Source organism: Salminus brasiliensis, chromosome 13 (assembly GCF_030463535.1).
Source record: "Salminus brasiliensis chromosome 13, fSalBra1.hap2, whole genome shotgun sequence".
Classification (NCBI taxonomy): Eukaryota; Metazoa; Chordata; class Actinopteri; order Characiformes; family Bryconidae; genus Salminus; species Salminus brasiliensis.
Window position 1 is genome coordinate 33,753,243 of NC_132890.1, and position 20,654 is coordinate 33,773,896.

The 20,654-nt window shown below is 40.1% G+C and overlaps 1 protein-coding gene across 7 annotated transcripts in view; it reads right to left on the bottom strand.

Annotated features, from left to right (window-relative positions):
• Positions 1-20,654, bottom strand: part of gramd1bb (GRAM domain containing 1Bb) — a 175,794-nt gene that overhangs the window by 26,392 nt on the left and 128,748 nt on the right. For 6 of the 7 annotated variants that reach the window (XM_072695508.1, XM_072695505.1, XM_072695503.1 and 3 more), the window contains 3 exons: positions 18,241-18,454; positions 14,352-14,372; positions 5,815-5,835 (listed from right to left, as the gene is read on the bottom strand). In XM_072695508.1, coding sequence (XP_072551609.1) covers positions 5,815-5,835; positions 14,352-14,372; positions 18,241-18,454 — 256 coding nt within the window. The remainder of the gene's footprint in view (positions 1-5,814; positions 5,836-14,351; positions 14,373-18,240; positions 18,455-20,654) is intronic. The other variant, XM_072695504.1, reaches the window with a different exon arrangement.

Genomic DNA, 20,654 nt, shown 5'->3' on the forward strand with positions numbered 1-20,654 from the left:
ATTACAAATTATTATTACATTACATAATTATTTATTCTTTTTTTAAAGCACACCATAAAAGGAGAACCTGCATTTTTTACCCCGGTCAATAAGTTAAACACTTACTACTTATATACCAAACTTAAAATACTAAAGAAATACATTATTTGGGTATTTTAATATATATTATTACAAAGCAAAAAAAAGAACCAGCCCCTCCGTACTTGATGGCAACGGTCAAAACCCGATCTGTACCAAGAGCCCTTTGAGCTTCAAGTACGGCTCGGTTTGACCCGCCATCTTTCAAGATCCATGGAAGACAAGCATCCAGAAGTGCTGGCATGCAGGTGGCAGGAGTCTACCGACTAGTATTAGCACAGAACTGACCAGCTTTCACCCCTCATTTCCTATAAATACCATTCATCTAGCGTTAACATGGTTGTATTTTCAATGAAAGTGACCAGAGTTCCTGGCGAAATGCTAGCAGCCTGCTCTGAGCTGAAGCTTTAAGGCCGAGAGACACAAGACACACTATATGTCCAAATGTTTGTGGACACCCCCTATAATTAAAGCTTTTAGCTGCTTTAAGTTGTACAGAGACATGCAAAAGTACACACACAGCTTGTCTAGTCCCTGTAGTCCCAGAAGTACTGCCAATAGAATATGACTCTCTAGAGCAGACAAACATGAACCTTTTGGCACCATGCTGCTGTCTAATGCCAGGCGTGGGCTAGAGGGGACTGGCATTGAGCTGTGGAGCAGTGGAACTCTGACGGTTGGAACTCCATCCAGTACTTTTGGGATAAGTTAGAGAGTTGGGAGGTGGGAGGAGGGATGAGGTGGGGAGGCGATCATCCAACATCCTGACCTCACTAACGCTCATGTTGCTGAATGCAGTTTAAACCTTCAAGGTTCAAGTTGATTTGTCATTTGCACATCATGTCAGGACATGCATGCATTGAAGTGCTTGGGGTGAGGCTCAGATAATCACTCTATAGAAGGGTAGCATAACATATACAGTCATGCCCGAAAGTATTCATACCCCTGTCAAAGTTTGACTTAAATTTACTTTTATTTAACCAGAAATTATATTTTTGCCTGGAAATGACACAGGCATCTCCCAGGAGATAACACAATGATGTACAAGAGGCATCATTGTGGGAAAAAATATTTCTCAGCTTTTATACACATTTGAACAAAAAGTGGCATGTCCAAAATTATTCATACCCTTCTCAATAATTAATAGAAAAGCCTTTATTGGCTATTACAACAATCAAACGCTTCCTGTAATTGCTGACCAGCTTTTTGCATGTCTCCACTGGTATTTTTGCCCATTCATCTTTAGTGATGAGCTCCAACTCTTTGAGGTTCGAGGGTCTCCTTGCCATCACCCTGATCTTTAGCTCCCTCCACAGATTCTCAATTGGATTCAAGTCAGGACTCTGGCTGGGCCACTGCAAAACATTAATGTTTTTGTCAGCTAACCATTTCTTCACCACTTTGGCTGTGTGTTTTGGGTCGTTGTCGTGCTGAAATGCCCACCGGTTCCCAAGGCCAAGTTTCTCTGCAGACTGCCTGATGTTGTTGTTGAGAATCTTGATGTATTGCTCTTTTTTCATGGTGCCATTTACTGCGATCAAGTTCCCTGGTCCATTGGCTGAAAAACACCCCCAAAACATTAGGTTCCCACCACCATGTTTGACAGTGGGGATGGTGTTCTTAGGGTTGAAGGCTTCTCCTTTTTTACGCCAAATGGTGCACACATCATTGTGGCCAAACAATTCAATTTTTGTTTCATCTGACCATAAAACAGAACACCAGAAGTCTTCTTCTTTGTCCAGATGAGCATTTGCAAAGGTCAAGCGGGCTTTTGTGTGCCTTTTCTGGAGAAGTGGTGTCCTCCTTGGCCTGCGTCCGTGAACCCAGCAGTGTGCAGTGTCCGTTGAACTGTCTGCCTTGAGATGTCGCCACCAGCAGAGTCCAGATTCACCAGGATGGCCTTGGTGGTGATCCTTGGATTTTTCTTCACCTCTCTCACTATTCTCCTGGCCAGCACAGGTGTCACTTTTGGCTTCCGACCACATCTTCTGAGATTTTCCACAGTGCGGAACTTCTTGTATTTTTTAATAATACTTTGCACTGTAGCCACTGGAACTTGAAAACATTTTGATATGGCTTTATAGCCCTTTCCTGACTTGTGAGCGGCCACAATGCACAGCCGCAGGTCCTTAGTGAGCTCCTTTGTCTTAGCCATGACTGTCCACAAACCAACTGCAGAGAGCTGCTGTTTTTCTCCTGTTGAGTTGATTAAAACAGCTGTTCCCAATGAATCAGGGTAATTAGGATGCTTTAAAACAGCTTGGACTATTTGGAATGGTATAGAACTTTGGATTTTCCCATATACTGTGACAGTTTTCAAAGGGTATGAATAATTTTGGACATGCCACTTTTTGTTCAAATGTGTATAAAAGCTGAGAAATACTTTTTCCCACAATGATGCCTCTTGTACATCATCGTGTTATCTCCTGGGAGATGCCTGTGTCGTTTCAAGGCAAAAATATAACTTCTGGTTAAATAAAAGTAAATTTAAGTCAAACTTTGCCAGGGGTATGAATACTTTCGGGCATGACTGTATATATGTGCAGTAAAACCAGTGCATAACAACAATAAATCAAAAAAGTGAAATCATATATATATATATATATAATTGAACTATTATACCATAAAGGAATATACACAAAATATATAGGAGGAAAGTATGTAGAAACTCTGTAGAAAATGTTGTATAGACAGGTTAATCTAATAATAATTGTTATGCTTGCACATAGTCTTATATATATATATATATATATATATATATATATATATATATATATATATATATATATACACATATAGTATAACAGTATAATAGAATTAATATAAGATTATATATTTATATATATTATATATATATAGTCTTACATTCATTCTGTTTCTCTTTTTATAGGGATATTTATAAGACAGTGTATCTGCTTGTTTCTGTTGTGCACATGACAATAAACTCTTAAATCTTAAATCTTTATAGAGGAAAGTCAGCAGCTTCAGTACAAAACAGAAAAAGCCCACTTTAGGAACCAAAATATGTACAGGATGACTGACTCCATTGGAATACAGGGGCAAAAGGTGAAAATAGGGTGTACATAGGGTGTAAATAGGGTGTTTATTCCCCAAGACTATCCCTTTATAGACAGGAAGCAGGCTGTTGTCTCAGGAAACTGAGTATCTCAGTAACTGGTGGCAGGCAGCAGAGTAAGAAATTCAGGCTTACTCTGAGAACATACTGTCTCTCATTCTACAGAGGACGACAGGGTGTGACGGGTGGAAAACCCCACAAAAACAAGCGAAGATCAGAGGAAATAAAGCTTTGGAGGAAGAGTAAATGACTTGTGCAGTGCAGCTGCACCACCTAGTGGTGTACACTGTGTATTGATTCCAGTCTGTCCTGAGCAAAAACACAACCTACCTGTGCTACTAGTATTGTTTCCCACCAGTATGCCAGCAATTTACCCTGCTCTAACACACCTGCTTCTACTAGGAATAGGCCTAGCAGCAATAGTAGGAGTGTCACAAACACTGTCACATACACCAGTGGCTCTCAAACTGGTGCTTGGGCCCCTAGACCATCCACATTTGTGAACTTGGATCCAGTTAATAATGTAATCGTGTGAAGGGCTTGAGGACTGTTTTGAGAACGACCCCAGCTTAAAGAACCGTTCTTGTTACAGTGTATTAAACAATTTAACCTCCTGAGACCCAGGAGGACCTAACAAGTATAAAACCTAAACTTAGTCTTTGTACAGGAAGTCATTTTTGCAAAAAAACAATGTCCTCATATGAACCAAAGGGTCAAAGTTTAAAAACATTAAGTATCATGGTGCAGAGAAGCAGAAATGTAATGTCCCCATATGAGGACGCAGGGTCTCAAGAGGTTAATAGATGACATTACAGTATTCCTGTAATCTTTCACTGAGGTGTAGGGACTTTTTTTTGTCTTTAGGAACAGCTTGAGCTTCAGGTTCAAATTAATATCAATCAATAATGCCAGGTTTCACATTTTCCTACCAACTGCCCCCTGCTCTTGTCAAAAAAAAAAAACACTCAGCTAGCTCAGAGACCCTCTCTGTTTCATCTGGAAATACATCTCGGCCTGATTCTGAATGAAAGGTACTGTTATAATTGTGATGTAATAAATCATTATTATCATAAAATATCAAAATCTTGAGACAAAACTGATTATTTCAATAAATACGTAAATAAAAGCTTTAAAAATGAGCTATTTCAACACAACAGGTCAATCAAGCTACTTGCTAAAACAGGTCAAGAATAACATATATGGGAGCCTCACGAATAAGTCATTATTCTGACAAAACATGTCATTATATAGCATAAAAGCTCAAAAAGAAGTCATCATTCAGACAAAATAAACTGAAATATTAAAAAAGGTACAGACACTTCTTTACACTGGAAGTTAATCTTTCTTTCCAATCCAAAATTCAACCTATAAAGCAGAGAATTCTTAAGGCACTTAATGCTCAGTTATGGCCCAACTGGCCCAACTCAAAGGTTTCTCAGGGAGTCTGTGGCCCTCAGACGTTTGGACAGCATTTCTGTTCTGGCCCAAAAGTGGCCCAACTGCAGCACTCTACACTACATGCCCAAATGTTTGTGGACACCCTTTCTAATGAATTCATTCATCTACTTGAAGCTGCATCCATTGCTAACACAGATGTGCAAATGCTCTAGTCCTTGTAGAGAAGTACTGTCAATAGAACGGAGCAGATAAACATGAACCTACTAACTCCTATTAGACACCACATCTACTGCCAGGCATGGGCTATAGAGGGGTATAAAACCCCCCAGGGTTGAGCTGTGGAGCAGTGGAAGAACTGTGTTCTCAAGAGTGATGGATGGTGGTGCTCCATCCAGTACTTTTGGGAGCAGGTGGGATGGTGATTATCCAACATCCTGACCTCACTAACGCTCTTGACGCTGAATGCAACCAAATCTTTCTCCAATCTGTCCAATGCACCAAAATATAGGAGACAGTTACTCCACCAAAGGAAGGTAAACTCTTTTTAATATCATTGATGTTGAAAAAAAGAAGGAATGAGCAGGTGTCCCAATACTTTTGTCCCTACCATATAGAGTATCTGTTTCTGTGTTTCGGTACCCAGACTCTGACTAAGTCATAAGATAAGATAAGATAAGATAAGATAAGATAGTCCTTTATTAGTCCCGCAGTGGGGAAATTCACAGTCAATGTCAATGGTGGCATTTGGCCTGGATGAAAGTATAAGTGTACAAGTATAAGCTACATATATATTTATATACTAAGAGTGAGGCTGGGGAAAATGCTGGGGAAAATGCTATGAGAGGAACTAAATTCTCTACGGAGAAAAACAACTCAAATCGGATCAGACTCGGTTGGACTTTGGTTGAAACTTTGCTTAGGCATTCCCTTCCAGGCTGGTGAACAGTAGAGGCATGGTGCCAGCATTGTGGAGAAGATACAGGCCAAATTACAGTTATTACTGCCTAATAAACACTCTGTACCTTCCAATAAGGATTAGAAACTGCTGGCAGCCGCTCATTAACAACAACACCACAGTGATTCGTTTGTATCATGAATCAGCAAGAACCTGCAGGTCACAAATGCACCGTACTGATCCCTCACACGTGAGATCACCCAACTACCCCCCCCCCCCCCACCAAAATACACACCACCGCACCTGCTGCGCTCACCAACACACTCAAACACACACTGCTCTATAGACAACAAGAAGTGCTACTTACGTTGTACCAGCTCTGGCTTTTCTGTAAATGAGAGAGAGAGAGAGAAAAGAGAGAGAGAGTGTGAGAGGGCGAGCGAGTGCTATAAAAACACTGTGCTATCTATAGACACACATACACACACATACAGTGCGAAGGTTGCCCAGGGTGAGCAAAGTGGCATGTGATAACTTTAATGTTAATGGTATCCGTGCCTTCAACAGGTCATTAAACACACTAAAATACACACACACATACACACACACACACACACACATACACACACACAAATACACACACAGTCTCTCTCACATGCGTGACGCTGTATTTCTCTGGAGGTATTTGGACAGTAGTATAATGAAGAGGTGGAACTTAAAGGGGTTTAACAGGCCAATGAACACAGCCATGCAATATAGACAGGTCAACAGAGGGCAGCATGGCATCACATTACATTGGGACAGCGTAAACAGTAGAGGGCACACATGTAATATCACAATAATGACCAAAGACAGTTTACAGTATTAACATAGTATTTTCTTAAAAACAGTCTATACACACATTATTGTATTAAACTCAGTGTATATATACACACTACAGTACTGTAGGAAACACAGTATTGAATTAAATACACTATATATACACACAGCATTCATTATATTAACCACAGTGTACACATACAGTACTGAATTGTATCGTAATCATGAATTGTATTGTATCGTAACAGTATTGTATCAATTACAGTGTATATACACATAGTATTACATTAAACATAATATAAACACAGTATATATACACAAGATTGTATTAAATACGGTATATATACACAGTATTGTTTTAAATATGGTGTATATACCCACGGTATTGTATCAATTACATTGTATATATATATACACAATACTGTATTAAATACAGTGTATATACACAGTACTGTATTAAATACAGTATATACACACAGTATTGTATTAAATACTGTATATACACACAGTATTGTATTAAATACTGTATATACACAGTACTGTATTAAATACAGTATATACACACAGTATTGTATTAAATACTGTATATACACACAGTATTGTATTAAATACAGTGTATACACTACAGTATTACATACAGTATATACACTATAGTATTGTATTAAATACAGTATATACACTACAGTGTTGTAATAAATACAGTATATATACATAGTACTGTATTAAATACAGTATATACACTACAGTATTGTATTAAATATAGTATATATACAAAATATGCTATTATATACAGTATATATACATAGTACTGTATTAAATACAGTATATACACACAGTATTGTGTTAAATACAGTATATACACTACAGCATTGTATTAAATATAGTATATATACACAGTACTGTATTAAACAAAGTACATACACTACAGTATTGGTCCATTCATCATGACATGCTGACACACTAAAGAACAACTGGTGCTATTTATGTTGTAAACTATGCAAAAAAAAAAAAAAAAACGCTTGCAACAATTTTGGAGAAAAACAAAATGTGAGATTACTTAAAACCATCCATAAATTTGATTTTTGGTTTTATTACACATAGAATACGGTCTTCACTTCCTTAAACCTTACTTTCCGTGCACTGCTTTCCGCTGTGTCAGTCACAGGGCCGTTCATAAAGTCAGTGCATCCCTCAGTTTGTGCCCCTGTTTGACAGAGATTACACTAGTGAAGATTTCACTGAATTAAAATGACTGCATATCGCAGGCAAGCAGGCCTAAGAACTGCCCTGCCAAACTCACAGCAGTCTTCCTGTGCAGGGGGCTGGAGCCGACTGCTGGAGTGATGAGGGTGGTCTGAATGAACAGGGCTCCCGAACTTGTTAGCAATAACAATCTGAAGCAGTGTACTGGAATAACAAGTGCGACTCATCATAAGAGCTGACGCACTAGTGTGTGTGTGTGTGTGTGTGTGTGTGTGCACATGCACATGTGTGGCTTTAAGAGGAACCAAAATTGTTGGTCCCTAACAAGCCAATTAGCACATGATAAAAAAGAGAAGACAGAGAGTGTGTGAGTGTGTACTGCTGTCACCTGCACTCTGAAGACGTGCACACTGTAGGTGTAGACTAGTGGCGTATAATTTGGATTAAGACTCTTCACAAAAAGGGATCTTTGAGTTGCAATGATAGCTTAGCGCTTTTTGATGCTGCATGGAACTATTAATTAACAGTTCTACTGTATAGAGAACCATCTGCAAAAGCTTTTCCACCAAAGCAAAGAACCCTGTAGCCATACAAAGAACCACAGAAGCATCCAAGCGAGAGAGACAGAGAGACAGATAGACAAAGAACGAGACACAGAGAGGAAGACAGACGAAAACAGAGGCAGGTTAAAGAGACATATAAAAGAGGACAGAAAGAGCCAGGGACAAAAAGACAGAAAGAGAAAGAGACAGGGAGAAAGAGACAGATAGAGAGAAGGACAGACGACTAAAGAGGCAGGGAAAGAGACAGATAGAGGGGGACAGAAAGAGAAAAGAAAAGAGATAGATAGAGAGAAAGACAAGATGAGAAAGAGGCAAAGAAAAAGAAACAGAACAAGAGGGAGACCAAAAAAGAGAAGAGAGGCAGAGATAGAAAGATGAGGAAAAAATATTTCTAAAAAATTCTATCATATTTTATTAAACCACCATATGGACAAAAGTATTGAGACACCTATGTATTACACCTCCAAAAGCTTGTATGACGTCCCATTCTAAACCCACAGGCATTAATATGGAGTCGGTCCCCCCCTTTGCTCTAAGCTCTACCAGCAGCAGCAGGTCTGGAGCTCTGCAGTTATTGAGTCAGTTGGAGGCTTTTCTGCACTCTGCTCTGAGCTCAGCACTCGGCCCTGACCCCGCTCTGTACCTTTACGTGGTCCGAAAGACACTCGGTGGCAGAGCTGCTCTCTGTGAGCTGTTCCTCCTAAACTCTTCCACTGTTCAATAATAACACCACTCACAGCTGATGGAGGAAGATCTAGGAGGGAGGAAATTTCACCAGCTTCTATTACAGAACCTCCCGTTCTTTCACTGATGTGTGGAAAGGCTTGATTTGTTTTACACCTGTGGCAATGGAACTTTATAAAACACCTGAATTCAATGACTGAGTGTCCAAATACTTTTGTCAATGTAGGGGATGTCATATAAACAACACATATTAACCTGATATTAAGCTCAGCTGCCTCTCACTAATCGTACTTAGTCATATTTAGGTTGGAAGTGTGTTTGCGTTGGATTTGCAGACTTTTTTTAGTACATTTTACAACCCCTCTCCCACACACACACACACGCACACACATATTGTAAACAAACACACACACACACACACACAGTTGAGTAAGGTTAAACAGCACATTCTAGAAACAGAGTGTACAGTCTTGTAGTGGTAATAACAGACCTTGTTGAACTGAAGCTACAGTGAGGCTGGGGAGAACACACAGACACAAAAGGAAGGTCCAATCTCAGGTGTTCAGCCTGAGATTCAGCCCAGGCACTAAAATAGGACCCCAGAGGTCTGTCTGGTATCTCTCCTGGACAGAGGGGCTGTCTCAGAGTGATAACAGGCATCAGGAACAACGGTCTAATTTAATGAGACCACACAGCACATACGTATCAGTACTGATCAGTGTGTGTGGGGGGGGGGGCAAGCATGATTCATGATTCATGGGTACTAGCTGATAAACTATAGATAAAGGTGGAGTATAGAGGTGGTGAACTGGTACTGACTGATAACGGGCCCAACTGGTTTAGACAATACTACTGAATTCAGTACTGGTTCTGTACTGGAACTGAAAATCAGGTGCTGTGCCGTCTCTCTGTTTGAGTAACTACTAAAAACAACCAATCTGTTAAAAGAGGTGTGTGTGTGAGAGAGAGAGGTAGACAGGTAGAGAGAGAGAGAGAGAGAGAGAGAGAGAGAGAGAGAGAGAGACAGAGAGAGAGACAGAGAGAGAGCATTGTTTACATACGTAATGTTTTTTCAACAGATTAACTAGCACATGGCTCTATTTGTGTCCTGTCCTGGATTCCTCAGGGCTTATAGAGGCCTACTGACACACACACACACACACACACACACACACACACACACACACAAGCACACACACAAATACACACACACTTGTAGAGGCTTTGGTACTGAAGGGTTTAATGTGAGCTAATCTAGTGTAATGCTAAGCAAGGTGTGAGACAGTGGGAGAGACAGAAAAATGACAGAAAGAGAGACAGATAGACAAAGAAAGAGACACATAAAGGAGGACAGAAAGAGAAAGAGGCAGGGAGAAAGAGACAGATAGAGGGGGACAGAGAGAGAAAGAGACAGGGAAAGAGACAGATAGAGGGGGACAGAGAGAGAAAGAGACAGGGAAAGAGACAGATAAAGGGGGACAGAAAGAGAAAGAGGCAGGGAAAGAGACAGATAAAGGGGGACAGAAAGAAATAGGCAGGGAAAGAGACAGATAAAGGGGGACAGAAAGAGAAATAGGCAGGAAGAAAGAGACAGTTAGAGAGGAGGACAGACGATGAAAGAGGTATGGAAAGAGACAGATAGAGAGGAAGACAGACAAAGAAAGAAGCAGAGTTAGAGACAGATAGGTGGGGACAGAAAGAATCAGGGAGAGATAGACAGATTGAGAGAAAGGCAGGATGAGAAAGAGGCAAAGAAAAAGAAACAGAAAAAGAGAGAGACCAAAAAAGAGAACGAGACAGGGAGGGACGGAGAGGCAGAGATAGAAAGACTGGAAAAAGGTCAGGAAGAGAGAAGGACAGAGACAAAGAGATAGATAGTGAGAGAGACAGGCAGAAAGAGACAGGTAGTGAGAAAGACAAACAGAAAGAGAGAAGGACAGAGACAAAGAGATGGATGGTGAGAGAGACACACAGACTGTCGGTCTCATAGGGAGAGAGAGACAGATAAAGAGGGAAACAAGAAGAAAAAAGGCAGAGAGACAGAGAAAGACAAATAGTGAGAGAGACAGAGAGAGAGACAGATAAACACAAAAAGAGTTAGTGATAGAGAGAGATTGTGAGAGACAGAGCGAAAGAGAGACAGACAAAAATAAAGAGATACGGAGGTAGAGGCTGACGGAGAATGAGACAGGAAGAGAGAAAGACAGCTGGAGAGACAGAAAGAAAGACACAGACAGGGGAAGAGACAGGGACAAAGTTAGAAAGCTAGACAGACAGAGATATTTACAAACAGAGAGAGCCAGACAAAAATAGAGACGGCGACAGAGAGAGAGAGACAGTGAGACAGTAAGAGAGAGGGAGAGGTTGTTTGTATGCTCGTGAGGGAGCGAGGAAGGCTGACGGACACACACACCGAGAGACAGAGGGACGGACTGACACTGACTGTAGGGAGCTCTACGGGAGGGCGGTGGGGTGGGGCAGTCTGAGGCGATATGTGCGAAAGGAGACGCTTACTTTAATGAGGTTTAGTCTGTCATACTGCGGGCAAGTGAAGACGGACGGAGCCAACAGAGAGACACACATGAGAAAACGTGGTTAGCAGCAGCAGCAGCAGCAGCCAGACAACACACAACAGAACGACAGAGTAAAGAAAGACAACCAAGGACTAAAGGGGACACAGAGAGGGACACACTGTCCGTCAAACCTTTGGGAACATCTTACTTGTCTGATTTTCAAGCAAGCTTTCAATAAGCCAAGAGAAGCTACTCGACGACTGCAGCCTCAGAATTAAGTACTTTAGTGCTTAGTAGAACCCGTCTGCTGTTCTGACCCGCTGCAAACGTGATGCACAGACAGGCTCCAGCTTCTGGCAGCAACGTTCCTGAGGAATCTTAGCCCTTCCCACATGAGCAGTGTCCTCGAGTCCACCAATATGCATGGCTTTGCTGCTGCAACCTCTTTCATCAAATCCCAAATCACAGGCGACTGTGACGACCACTCCAGAATCTTCTAGGACTTCTTCTGACACCAAGCCTTGGTGGACTCTGAAGTATGCTTGGGGTCATCGTCCTGTTGGAAGGCCCAATGACAACCAAGCTTCAGCTTCATTACAGAAGGTCTGAGGATTTTCTGATACTTGACCGAATCCATCTTGCCCTTTCACACGCTGCAGGTTTCCAGTGTCAAGGGGAGCAAAGCAGCCCCAGAGCATCACCGAGCCACTGCCATGCTTCACAGACGTACTGCTGATCCAGAGGCACAAAGTGGTCCAGCTTTGTCTCACCGCTCCATATTGGATTCAGAGGGTCGAATAATTCTGAGACCGCTTCCACTGTTCAATAAAACCACTCACAGCTGATGGAGGAAGATCTAGGAGGGAGGAAATTTCACCAGCTGACTTGGTGTTGTTGGTGCAGCGGTGTCTCCTATTACATACAGAACCACGCTGGAGTTCAGTGAGCTCCTTAGAACCTCCCGTTCTTTCACTGATGTGTGCAAGAAAGGCCGACTGCATGGCTAGGGGCTCCATATTATACACCTGTGGTGGCAATGGGACTGAATGAAGCTCCTGAATTCAGTAATTAAGAGGTGTGTCCCAATACTTTTGTCCATATAGTGAATTTCAAAGGTGTCTCCCAATTTTTGATGAACAAAGGAGAACAAAATAAAGGACAGCTAGGAACTGAGAGGAAAAGAGAGAGAGAGGGAGAGAGAGAGAGAGAGAAAGCTGTGTGTCTCGCATGGACACTGAGCTTGCTGTGGCGAGCTGAAAGGCCGGGGCAGTGGGTGGGCAGCGGCTCTTTGTGCTGATGTAATGGTGGAAGCCCAATGAAGCGAACTGAACTGTGGTTCAACGGGCTTCAGCCAAAGCGCATTCTACTCACTGAGCCTGCTAGTGAAGCTGCTAGTGGTAAACAGCACTAGAAAACCATGCTAATAACAGGGGGGTCAATGTGGTGAAGCCATCAGCAGTTCCACAAAACCCCAAATTTACACTCAGGTTTACCCCTGACTTGTAACGACGACTGTATGTCATGCAGTGTCAGTGTATTTCCTCTTGGACATTTCGAGAACTTAGTTGTGGTGTTTTCGCTCTGAATAAGAGTGTCTGCTAAACACCATAAATGTAAATATAATTAATTAATTAATTAACTGAATGAATTAGATTAATACCCAATTAACCAACCATCCCACAGTTAACCAACACACACAGTTTAAGGCAAGTGTATGATGACTGAATGTGTTTAGTAGTCACACATTTATGCTACACTAAATGCTAATCAATGCCTATTAGCTTCTACTGCTTTGACCTGTTGGCTCCCGTGCAAAAAGTCTCACCACTGAATTAAGAGATAATTTTTTTTTTTTCACCACACTTTCCCTAATTTTGTTTTTAATTTTTTTTTTTATGTTTCAACAATTAAAAATACAGGAAAGATCATTTATACCTTTTCTGCTGGGCTTAATTAGTGTAAATAACATAAAAAAATTAAAAAGAGACTAATTTCATGTTTGCATGAATAAATAAAGGAAGAGAAACTAAATAATACGTAAGAAATGAACATATATATATATATATATATATATATATATATATATATATATATATATATATATACGTATAAAAAAAGAAAATACGTATAAATTAAACAAATGTCTCTATATATATAATTATATTAGAGTCAGGGTACATTTCCTTGTTATTTTTATTGATTTAGTTTTGAATACTAACACTAATTACATACATTTTTATTTATGATTAGTATTGCTTGATGTCTATTTATATTTTGGGCACAAATTTATACACAAAATATTTTTCTAACTGTTAAATAAATGTAATTATTAAAACTGTTGTTACCTAAACTACCTGTTTTACACATTCAACGTAAATTGTGCATGAAGTCTAATATTCAGTTGTTTTGTGGGAACTCTATTAACAATTCTAAATGAATTTGCAAATAATATTTATTTTCTGTAGAATCATGTAGAGTCATTTTAGTAATTACAAAATATATTTTATGTCTGTCCTCCATTAAATCTGCAAACATTTCTTATAAAAACACAAATAGACAGTATGTTTATTAAATTTATATCATTAGTATTGATCAGACCTTTTATTATGATATTGAGTGATTTTTTTCTTCTATTTAATTTTAATAAACGATAAAGTGTCGAAAATCCATAAATGCAGTAAATGCAGTTTTTAGCCGTGGTGTGTGGCACAATGGTGGGACGTGTTCACTCTGTGACAGGTTTGAACAGTTTAATGATAATTGAGTTTTTTTTTGTTTTGTAAAAACGAGTGAATTATCAACAATAAATCACGATCTGACAAAGGTGAAATTCTGAATGACTCTAAATGTCTTGAGTGACCACATTCAGGCGGGCAAACCATGGCTGCACTGGGTCAGTCTGACCCATTATCACAGTATCACTGTTCCTTACAGCTGAGCATAACAGGAGGGTAGAATGGGAGTGAAGGGGGCAGAGGAGTAGGAACCACACGAACATGCTACGTCAGACAGAGGGGCGACACACAGCAGAGACATGAACACACCAACAGAGGGAGAGGTGACACCAACATGGCAGTGAGGGAGAGATGATGAAGCAAAGAACAGAAAAGAGAAATGCTTACTTTGGACAGTCGCTTGTGAGACTAGCATGCACCGAGGAGAAAAACAAAAGAAATCAGAAAGCACGATGCAAAACAACACTGATCCACCACAATGAGAACAGTGTGAGAGAAAGCAAAGAGTCATTTTATAGAGGCATTTCTCATCTAAGCAGGACAGCGCACAACATTTCAAACAGAAGAAAGAAGCAAACAAGTGAACAACAGCTGAGGAAAAGGAACACAAGCATGGAAACCTACAGAATAGACAGGAAGGGCTCTGGTGGGATTCATGACTTGACTTATGACTAAAATGTGAGCAAACTGTGTCTGAAAGTCTGAAACTACGTCTGAATAAAGGAAATTAGCAAATAATGTCAATATCCAACACAATAATGGGGTGGACATGTTTAGATTTTCAAATCAGAGGACACTGGGGACACACAGGCGTCCACCATGGTTAGGATACTGAGGCCAGGGGGGCTTGAAGTGGGCCTAGGTTATGGTTGCAGTTTCAGTGTGTGTGTGTGTGTGTGTGTGTGTGTGTGTATGTGAGGGTAGAAGGGAGTTAACCCCTTAACAATCCAAGGCTTGTTACACACTAAGGTGTATTACAGTACACCTACAGGTAACTACAGGGACTTCTGTACAAACTGGTGGGGCTATTTCTTGGTAATAGACGTCTGTAATAACACTTTTAAAGGGTTAAATAACTATGATATAATAATAACAATAATAATAACAATAATTAATAAATCATAGAAATTCTCATTTATCAAAACTAATAAAAAAGTCTTCATGCCCGAATAACCTCATGAGTTTATTTCAATTCATGTGTTAAAATATTTGTACCTTTTTTTATTACTTGGACCACCTTTTACTATATATATATATATATATATTCAGTATAAACAAAACATTAATAAATAAATAAAGTTGCCTTATAAAGTTCACCATGTTACTGGACACAGTTCAGTCACCCTGGTGTGTCAGACAGGCTATAGTGTATATGTGTGTGGGATTGATTGGATTAATAATTTAAACATAATTAAATTAATTCAAACTTAATGTTTTCAGATCTTTCAGAATATTTGGTCCACTTGGTTTGACAGAGATGAGAACTGACTTGTGCTACATTTGTGTTCAGGCATTTTTAAGCTGTGGTGGGAAACAGTCTGGCCAGGGGTTGATAGGTAGAGGTAGATGCAGGTACATGTAGATCAACCATGGTGGCTCCCCTGCTACCTGTGTCAGACCAGCTGCCCACCCTCCTTTCACCCTTACCTGCCTAATGACTATGTAAAATCTACATGGACTCTGCCACTACTACTATTACCACCATTAACCATCATTACTCTCATTACTTTTACCATCACTGCTATGATTATATTACCTATTTTATGATTATTATTATTATATTATATTATATTATATTATAATTATGATTACTATATTATGGTTCAGTGACTTTTATCAATAATTTAATCAATAAATAGTTCTGATCAGAGGAGGATGGGTCAGATCCCCCCTTGTAAGTCTTGGTTCCTCCAGCTCTGAGGGAGGGAGGTGTGGCTTGCTCACTGTGGGTTGATTTTTTACGTTGTTGATTTTATGTCTTATGTCTTACTGTTTACTGATTCTGTAAAGCTGCTGTAAAAAAGTGCTGTCCAAATAAATGTACAAAATAAGTATCCTCCTCCTCTTTGCTCCTGGGCTCCCCCTACAGTTAAGAAGTGTAATTCACTTTTACTCCACTGCTGTAAATGCAAATACAACTATTAACGTGCATTCGTTGACAAGCTGAGAGACACAGGCGCAGCGTCTGAAGGTAAAGAAGCATGTGGTCTGAGGCGGTAGAGTAATACTACAGGATTTTACACTAATATAACTCGAGAGGTCAAGCGCAGCTCCATTAAAAGTTCCATACTGCAGTAGCAGCGTTCTGTCGTGGCAATGACAGAGACACCATTCTCCCTATTACAAGAAGTCAGGGTATCATCGAAAGTTTGGACAATTTTGAAGGTGTTCTTTTATGGTATGACTGGTGCTGTTCGTTTTCAACTTCACATTACGGGAATTCTCTATTTGCATTGTTAAGTTTTGCTTGAAAACAACATAGTTCCATCAGCAGCCGGAGCCTGAGAGAGCACAACTGGCCTTGCTCTCTCCAGGTGGGTAGATGTCTCTCTCTCTCTCTCTCTCTCTCGCTCTCTCTCCCCACCTCAAGTCATTGTGATGCTGGCCAGAACGGCCATCTGCTAGCCGATGTATCAGAGCTGGGTACCCTGTGCTTTCCTCAGAGAGGAACCTGTTGTGTTGGAGGAGGCATGTGTTCAGTCCCCACCCTCCCAGTGTGAGGAAAATTAAATGTGGGGACAGCAGTCATGAGTGCATTGGTTAATCGGCCTATCTAAAATTGGGTCAAATAAATAAATAAATAAATACATAAAAGGAAAACAACACGTCTAAATTCCTGAAATGCCCAAGAGGAAATGATCCAATCAGGATTGTGTCTCTATGGTATGTACGCAGATACAGCCATGCGAGTTCTCCCGTTGAACAGGTCTTCAGGAGCTGGACAGAAGGTCCAACATCAAATTAGAAAATATACTAACAACATAATTACATAGTGACAGAGGAATCAATCAATGTTGCTGAAAAATAACACATATTGGCATCAGCCCACATCAGTGCTATCCTGAATGGGGTCAATGTGGTTGTGCTGGTGCTACATAGGCCTATCATGACACATAATGTATCCAATAAATGCCTTTAAGCTCTGTCATATCTCATTTGTGCTGTACTATTAATAATCAGTAGCTCGCCTGAAGCTCTCAGATATGTTTAAATGCTCTAAAGGTACAAAAGGGTATAAGGGTGCTCTGGAGGTCAGCATGTAATTAGGTCAGTGGGTCAGAATCTACAGGGCTCTGATTGCTAGAGGCCATTCTAGCTGATTGAACCTGGCAATCAGCGACTGCTTCAGCACCACAATCAGCTATTTTAGAATTTACACAGACAATCCATCAATGTTAAATGAATACCAGGAGTGAATTTAACCCTGGAAATTGCTCTCTAAGGTCTGGATTCAAGTGTGGCGTTATAATAGGTCATAGGCAGGGATAACAGTTTGATGGACAGGTGGGAGAGAGGAGAATCTGGGTCAGGGAGAGTGGTGTTTCTTTGTTGGGGGACAAACAACATTAATTTTATTTAAACAGCCCATATTATTATTGTATTGCATGGCAGACTGGTTTTTAAGGCCAACTTTACAATGGTTGAGTTGTTTTATCTACTGAAATCAAGCCATTTTCGAAACCTTTCTTTATCCCTTATGATTCAACAGGCTTTTAGAAGGACATTAGGTAAAATTCTACCTTATAATAACAGCTTAGAGAGAACGCCGCTACTGCACTACGGAGCTTTGGTTGTCCGTCAACAGTCTGCACATCTATAGCTGTTCATGAGAGGGCGCTCAAAGCTCGATTTGTATTTACAGCAGTGGTGTTAAAGTCAATTGCACTCTGCAACTGTAGGGGGAGCCAGGTAGCATTTCTCATAATGCTGCTTTAAGACTGGTTAAGATCTTTAAGACTGATAAACGTAAATGGCTGTCCTCTATTAAGCCTCATTGAAAAAGCAGTCCAGGCTAAAACACTCCTCACAATGTCAACGTGAACACAGCGGAGCCAAACTGGTGGAGGCTGAAGAGACCATATACTGTTAGAAAATGTGATTTCTGTATATAGACTGTAGGGATTGGGGAGTGATCTGTGTTTTTAGCATTTGAACAGGGGTCTTATACTAAATTAAGCTCTTTTATTTTTAGCTTAGCTTAGCACTGTGTAGATGTCTAGTGATTTTCTGTTGGAGGATCTCATGGGGAATCATCCCGTCCAACAGCCCACCTCACCTTGGAGTTTTTGGAGCTGCTGCGGGCCGATTGTACAGAGTAAGTGCGGGTGACCAGTTGCTCTGGGGTGGATGGGGACTTGGACGTGTCCGACTGCTCTGAGCCCTTCTCCACCATATTCTCTCCCTCCAGACTTTGCACCGTGGGCGAGCGACAGCGCTTCCGCAACACCGGAGAGCAAGCAGGACTGCTCCGGTTCGAGTTACTGGCAGTGCTGGAGACAAAACAGAGAGAGAGAGAGAGAGAGAGAGAGAGAGATTAAAGTTATAACTGCCATCCTATATAAACTACACATACTGCAGATTCATACTGGTTTAAAATCACTTAAGCCATTATTGATGCTACGTATAAAAGCATTGCAGATTCATACTGGATAAAAATCACTCAGCAATTATTATAAACACGACATACGCAGCAAATTCATACTGGTTTAAGATCACTCAGCAATTATTGTTACCATAAAATTCCTCTGCAATTATTAATAACTTACTATAAAAACTACAAACAGTAAATTCATACTGGATAAAAATCACTCAACAATTATTATTAACAGGCTATAAAAATGACATGCAGCAAATTCATACGGGTTTAAGATCACTCAGCAATTATTATTAACAGGCTATAACAATGACATGCAGTGAATTCATACTGGTTTAAGATTTAATATTTTAGACTCAGCAATTATTATTAACAGGCTATAAAAATGACATGCAGTGAATTCATACTGGTTTAAGATCACTCAGCAATTATTATTAACAGGCTATAAAAAGGACATGCAGTGAATTCATACTGGTTTAAGATCACTCAGCAATTATTATTATTAACAGGCTATAAAAAGGACATGCAGTGAATTCATACTGGTTTAAGATCACTCAGCAATTATTATTATTAACAGGCTATAAAAAGGACATGCAGTGAATTCATACTGGTTTAAGATCACTCAGCAATTATTATTATTAACAGGCTATAAAAAGGACATGCAGTAAATTCATACTGGTTTAAGATCACTCAGCAATTATTATTATTAACAGGCTATAAAAAGGACATGCAGTGAATTCATACTGGTTTAAGATCACTCAGCAATTATTGCTGCCATGCTGAAAAAGCTACACACTGGAGATTCATACTGGATTAAAATTCCTAAGCAGGTAATGTTGCCATGCTATAAAAATTACACATATTACAGATAGTAACATATTTATTTATAGTTAATAAATAAAAATCCCTCATTAATTATTAAACTTCCTTAGAAATTATAATAAACTTAATAAACATCACTAACTAAACACTGCTTATTTCATACTGGATTCAAATCCCTCTGTAATCATATCTTCGCCAATTTTACACCCATGCTTTAAAATCGAAACATTATAGATTCATACTGGATTAAAATGTGTTTGCAATTATTACGAGAACACTGTAAAAACTACACTACAGATTCACAGTGACCTAAGATCACTTTACAATTCCTACCACAGCTAACAGCTAACAGAATACAGGACACACACAAACACACACTCTCGGGCCCGCTCAGTAACCCGGTGGCTCGCACTGACCTTCCCAAGCGTAACAGACGGTAAACGCTCTCTCGAGTTTCACCCGGGACCGAACCGGTCACTCTATACACCTTATGCAACCACTTACATCACGGCCAGCCAATCACAAGACCACTCTGCCACTCTACGGTTTCAACAAAGCCTTAAGAGAGACGCAGACTGTGTGTGTGTGTGTGTGTGTGTGTGTGTGTGTGTGTGTGTGTGTGTGTGTGTACTGATCACAGTGATTAGCAGTGATAGCTACCAGCTGTTCCGTGTCAAGTGGTCGGCTCGCTAAGACCTGCCGTTAAACGCTGATTGAGGGAGCACTTAAATACTGTTAAATACAGTTTCCCCCTCCTACCAAATGTAGTCCATCAGCCAGGGTACGTCTGGTGTCTGAACCACAGTCACATAAGCTATGAGGCTAATGTAGCTAATAAGCAATGAAGCAGCCTTTGGGAGGAGCTGGAACAGCTCCAGACCTGATCATCAAATGTCAGTACCTGACCTTACTGATACTTTCATGGCTGAATGCAATCAAATCCCCACAGCATAGTTCAAAGATCTAGTGGAAAGCCTTTGTAGAAGAGTAGAAAGGGTAAAGAAAAGTTGTTTTTTTTTGTTTTGTTTTTTTAAGTTTCTGTCCACAAACATTTGTCAAAACATTTGTTCTGCCATGCAGTGCTTATAGTTACAGGTACAGTTTGATAGAGAAGTCATCAACACAGCCTCTGTAGATAATCACACATATGTTTCATAAATACACATATCTTGGGTGTGGCCTGTGCAAAAGTTTGGACATACTAAGCATTGCAGAGGCTCAGTTTTTTTTCTTCCAGCATATCAGGCCTGAGTAATGTCACCATGTCTAGATAT